Below are 6,250 nucleotides of genomic sequence, written 5' to 3'. Positions count from 1 at the left end.
AATTTGAAATTCTTAATGCTATAAGAGTTTTGATGTGTGCATGAGTTACATTTAAGTCCTAACATCTATGAGGGTTATGAGTTTGAATTTTAAATAGTGATATCCTAAACACTAAATAAAGAGGTTTAAGGTGCTCATATTAAGATAAGAAGTTTTCTATCAAAAAAGCACATTGTTAGAAAACCCTAAGACTTGATAATTTCCAAAACTATTTCCTAGAGAGTTCCATTAGTGCTTGGAAATAAAGGGAAAAATAAGCTTTTAGACAAAGGTGTAATACCTTGTTCAAGTTATGGTGATCCCCACTAATCTACACTCATAATTGTGAATGAGTGTATGTACATTCTCTTGTTATATATATATATATGTATTATATTACATATGTGTTATATTCTTCTTTTTCTAATTATATATATGCAATATATATATAATGTATTTATATATTATAACATATATTTAATCAATTTTCTATTTTAATTCTTATATTACTTTACAATAGAATTGTAATACATTTTAATTTTCTTCCATTATAATAAAATCTCTATCATAATTTTCTCAATATTAGAAACAAACAAGGGAAAATGAAAAAAAAAAAAAAGTTATAATCCTTATTACACATGATTAATTGATTTTGAAATGTGTGTGTATACATATATTCAGGTATCTTAATATATAATATAATTGATATCTTTGCCCAATTTTTTTCATTGAGGCTTGAAGAAATTGGCATGAATACCTGTGTCAATGATAACATAAACACCAGCCGCAGTCAAAAATACACTTAGAGCCATACCAAGTAGGCCAAGTGCCCAATTGAGCAACCATATTGAGCTACACATCTTTGGCTTTTTGATCTTGAGCCACATGAAACATGGATAAGCTAGAGTAACAGGCAAGGCAATTCCTCCAATCAGACCAGCTAGGCTCCCCAAGAATGGAATGGCCACTGCCACAAAGAAGCAGCTGAATCCGAACATAATCCGGAAAACTGCGCGGAGCCACCATGGGCATGGCTTCTTCGTCCTCCTAGTGTACAGTGACTCCATATCATCGAATATTGGCATCCCATATATTTGGAATGAACTTACGGCGTTTATTATTACCAATAGGCTCGTTAGGCCTAAGATGAATTGAGATGTGTCACGTGAGTGGAATGCATACAAGGCTGTTAGCATACCCCCTTGTTCTGGTATCTATCATTCAAAAAATTAACCGATTAATAATTAAAAATTTGGAAATTGGCTTTAATATGTTTTTTTTTTTTCAAAAAGAGAAAATAAATTATTACCTTTTGACCGTATGCCCAATAGCCTCCTATTGCAAGGGGGAATAGGCACATTGCTATGAGAAAGTAAGAAAACTTGACACCTCTCCACATTGGGATTCTTGATGGATGCTTTTCACTAGATGGCATTGTGGACTGTACAAGCGCGTATTTTTTCAATAATTTTACTCATAACTTTCAACCAATGTAAGCTTATTATGCTCTTGTATGTAGTTATTTTCTCATTAGAGTTACAAATTTATTGGTAATTAATTAATTTTTTATATGGAAAAGGAAAAAGGAAATAGAAAACATTTGCACAAATTAAGATGAGTATATTGTTAGTTACCTTACCAGTAATGAGTCATGATCAACATATAATTATAAATATTATATTAAATTAAAATATATAAATCAGATTTTTATAGCAACTCCAATAAAATATATAGAACTAGAAGGAAGCAATTTAGTACGTCTCTCACAGCTTTAATGCCTAGATAAGTCAATCTACGATTCTAGCATATATGAAGTCTACGGTCAACTTCATCCAACGCCCAACACTTTAAGGCGGGAAGGGAAGAAAAAATCAGTGAGAATCAGACAAATTTTATGGAGATACTTATATACAATAAGTCTTCATTTAAAAATATATATTTATATATATTGTATACACATTGAGTTGTACCTAAATAAATATAATTATTTGGCTGATTTAAAAAAAAAAAATTTGACAACCTAATAATTTTTTAATCCATTTACCAAATAATTAACACTTTATTATTAATTTATTATTTTTATTTATTTTTTTTTTTTTTAAAAATAGACATAAAAAATTACTAGTATATATCATATTATAGCCTAAATTAAGTTTAAAAAAACTTAAAAATGTGAGATAAACATTAATTGAATTAAATAAAATTAAACAATTGTTATACATAAAATATAATGAAAATATTAATAATAACTTGTTCAAATTCAATATTTCAAATTAATATAATCAAAATGAATAATTATAAAGTTTTAATTTCAAATTAAACACCAAGAAATTCAAAATTAAATAATAATAAATACAACAATTAAACATATTCTATATAATATATTATATAAATTTTATAAAAATAGTATAAATAAATTTATTCAAATTATAATAGATTATTCAAGTTATTTTTGGTGAGGCTATTTGAAGGAAAATTACACATCATGCAAAAAGGATTTTTATACTACATATTAAAATATTCAATTTTATTTTTATTGTGAGCAGAATTTTTTTCATAAATATTGTGTTTTTTTAGTTAAATTATGTATTTTAATTGTTCAATTATTATTTTAATTATTCTGTTTTATTATTTTATGGTTTTCTATTAAAAGATAATATTTTTTAAAAAAATTCAGTAAAATTGTAAATTTTTTAAATTTATAAGAGAACCGCTAATGACTAATTACAGAGTATAGGTGTTAAGTAATTAAAGTGCTATATGTATGTATATATGACACTTTCTGAATATTTTTTTAAAAAATATATTAAAAAGATTGCAGAATTAAGGTTGAACTTTACCTGTAGTAAAACTCTACTAAAAATAGCCATCCAATTATAACCTTTTTTTTTTCTTTATTTAAAAATGATATATACATAAATTAAATATATATTTACCTGGATTTCGAGTATGAGATTATGGCCTCTGAAAGCAAAGGCAATTATTCCAAGTGCGTTGAGCACATCAAAAAATTGGCGGAGATCAGTTTTGGCTTCTATGGGGTTGTATGACACACCAGGAAGCGTACCCTTCGACACAGACACCACCCATATCAGAGTGCAGTAGCCGACTGCCGTGACAGACCCGATTAGGGACACCCCAGCGATCGAGTTCAAATTGGGTAGCTGAGACAGAAGCACGGCGGTGCACGTGAACACCAAGTACCACTCCACCGGGGTTAAGGACTTGGCAGTGCACGTTGCACCGCACACTGTCTGGAAGAACATTTTTGACGTTGACCCTCCTACGATGATCAACGCCACACATGTTCCTCCAGATAGATACAATATTGGGAATAGGGTTAACAACCTTGATAATTTGCTACCTGATTGACATGAAAATAATCATCGTACAACAGATAAATCATTTTCAAAAACAAGAGAGTAAAATACTATACATGTACGTACCAAAAGTTGCATGGGAAAGTTGAAGATATCTGCAGTAACGTATCCCAGTTTCGGGAGATTCATGAAGTTGTACGAGTAAGTACAAGGTGTAAAGCTGCCATATAAATGCCACAGCCAAGCATATAATTCCCCATGTCCTATAATATTAAACCCATCGATATATCAACGTTTTATTAATTTTATATATATGATTATATCTTAATTAAGAATTACCAGCCAAGAATGGTGAATGCAACTGGGAGAACAAGTGCTTGAATTCCAATGCCAGAACAAAGAGTGTGAAAAGCAGCGTAGTAGGCATTTCCATTCCTTGACTCAGTGATTGGAAGCCAAGCATCTTGAGGGTCTAGCCTAGTGAGTTTCAGAGCCCTTCTAATAGGGCTTCCTATGGGAGTAATGAACCGCGGAGTTCTAATTCTTGGTGTCAACGATTTTGGTGTTTTCGAGGTAGTTTCAATCTTGTCACCGCCGTCTTCTGCCGAGGTAGGGATGAGAGGGACACGTGTCAAAGAGGGAGAGTGGTATTGGGCTGGTGGCGCTTCTACCGGATGCGGCACCGAATCGGCCTCCTCCGTTGGAGGTGTTGTAGAGATAGGCATTTCCTCCATAGTAGTAGCTAGTTTCAACCCTTTTAGCTTCTCAAATTTATAAATTACAAGTATGAGTGTCACTTTCTCTATTTAGTATGAATTGTCTACAATAAGCAGCTTAGCTATATGAAACTTCATTTTCAGTCTAATGTAAATGCGGAAGATCAAAGAAAGGCGGAGACAAAGCTTAACTATTTTTTCTACCTAAAAACGAGGAATTTTCAAAAATATTTTTCTTTTATATTTTGTAATTATATTTGTTGTTGGAGAAAATTATATAACAATAAAAACTGCGAGTATTCGTGCTACGAAAGAAATCCACTTACAGAACTCCAAGTATTCACCTAAATTGGTGTATTCAAAATTAAAACAACAATCACTACATATGAGACCTTTTATCCTAAATTTTATGCTTGAGAAAAATAAAAAATAGGATGAAAGGTATGTTGAAAGCTTTTACACCACTCTTGTATAAAGCACAAGGACCATATTTAGTTTAGCACTAAAAAAAAAAAAAACTTATACTAAAAAGCTTTTACACCAAATAGACCCCTCATGCGTCTTCTATCACACTTTGAAACAAAGGTCTTGTTTGACTGGTCACTAAAAAAAATCAATCTTTTACTCTTTAATGTTTAATTTGTTGGAACTAAACAAGGTAAAAGGAAAACTCTGAACGTTCTCTTTCAACCGCACACGAAGGGCCCTCTTCCTCTCTAGTTCTATCTCCGTCCAGCAGCCCATACGAGTGACTTTTTTCCAACGACGGACAACCAATGGAGTTCAGATCTGAGTTCTGCCATTCGTAACCTCTAGGTATTGTTCCATCTCCTTCTTTGTTTTTTTTAATGCTGATTTTGTTCTTCATATATCTTGGATCTCTATCATTCTCTAACTGAGGTTAGAGGTTTGTGGCGGTTAATTAATCACAGGGCATTTGAGTTTGTGGTGTCGACGACGACAGTTCATGGTGATTGTCGATGGTGGTTCGTGGTTGTTGAGTGTTTATTATTCTTATAGTAGTGATTTTTTTGGGTTTTGTTGTAGTGATCTGTATATGTTACGGAAAAAAAAAATTGTAAAGCAATGGATTTTTTTTATCTGAAAAATATATGTATAATTTTTTTTTTTGGAAGAAATGTGAAATTGTAAAGCAATAGATTGACAATAGATTTTACATCTGATTATTTTTTGATATTTTTATTTATTTTTTGTCATTTATTAAGCTATTTTTAGCCTTTTTGTCGAATTATTTTTAGAGTTAATTTTCTATTATATTGTTACTTTTTAGAATAGAATTATGTTTGTCTTCTTTAGTGTCAGGTTTCCACAATAAATTGTTCAAATTTCAAAAAACAATGATCTATAAAATAGAGAAAATTTTGTAAGAAAATAAAGCTCAAACTTCAAGCCTAAATTCGACTATATTCTGATCAAATATTTGAAAAAGTCAAAACATTAAAGTTTTATATCTCTTTTTCAGCTTTCCAACGTATTTTGAATCAGCCCATTTGAAATTTGAATGTGAAAGTAATATATATTTTACTAAGAGAGGTTGAAGCAAAACATTGAATTTTGGTCGCGACGAGCCTGATTTTCAGTCGCGACCAGAAGTATTATGGTTGCGACAAAAAATGGACAGAATGGGTGCTTTTTGACTTACTACAGTCACTGCGACTAGACAGTTCGTGACTAGACTGTTTGTGGTCCCAATGACGGCTCCGTACGGGACATGGACAACTTTTTCTTTTCTTAATATTTTTGGGCTGAAAAACTCTATTTTAATTAAAGGGGTTCGTGAATTTAGAGGAACATTCAGAAAAAAAAATCCCAAAAAACAAAAGGAGAAGACTCTTGGAGCGAGCGTGGCAATCCGATCGAGTTCACCATCTAGTTTCTTTTTAGTTTAATCATGGATTTGAATGTTGAGATTATGAATTGATTTCCTAATTTAGGGATATGATGAATGTTGGATAACACAATACGTTTTTACAGTTGTACAAAACTTTTCTAAAATAAGTGTTTTGCAGCGATAGAATCACACTCTGCAGTAAAAAATTAGGAAACTTTCCAAATAGGTCAAAGATCATAATTTGGATTGTAATACATACAATATAAAAATTATACAATCTATTATATATTCATAGCAAAACCAAAAAATACAACTAGGAAAAGAGAGTTTTTTTTTTTTTAAAAAAATAACTCATTTAATTAAATTTTCCGTAAAGAGAATTA

The 6,250-nt window shown here is 30.9% G+C and overlaps 1 protein-coding gene across 1 annotated transcript; it reads right to left on the bottom strand.

The window, feature by feature from the left end:
• Positions 1 to 454: 454 nt before the first annotated feature.
• On the bottom strand, positions 455 to 4,474 carry LOC115716576 (lysine histidine transporter-like 8). Its single transcript, XM_030645403.2, has 5 exons — positions 3,639 to 4,474; positions 3,426 to 3,562; positions 2,916 to 3,343; positions 1,289 to 1,420; positions 455 to 1,193 (listed from the first exon to the last, which is right to left on the bottom strand). Exons 1-5 carry the CDS (start codon positions 4,031 to 4,033, stop codon positions 705 to 707), a joined length of 1,581 nt encoding a protein of 526 aa, XP_030501263.2. The 5' UTR covers positions 4,034 to 4,474; the 3' UTR covers positions 455 to 704.
• Positions 4,475 to 6,250: the final 1,776 nt, after the last annotated feature.

The sequence above is a fragment of the Cannabis sativa genome, chromosome X, assembly GCF_029168945.1.
Source record: "Cannabis sativa cultivar Pink pepper isolate KNU-18-1 chromosome X, ASM2916894v1, whole genome shotgun sequence".
NCBI lineage: Eukaryota > Viridiplantae > Streptophyta > Magnoliopsida > Rosales > Cannabaceae > Cannabis > Cannabis sativa.
The sequence above is the reverse complement of the archived record's forward strand: the minus strand, read 5'-3'. Positions and strand labels throughout refer to the sequence as shown.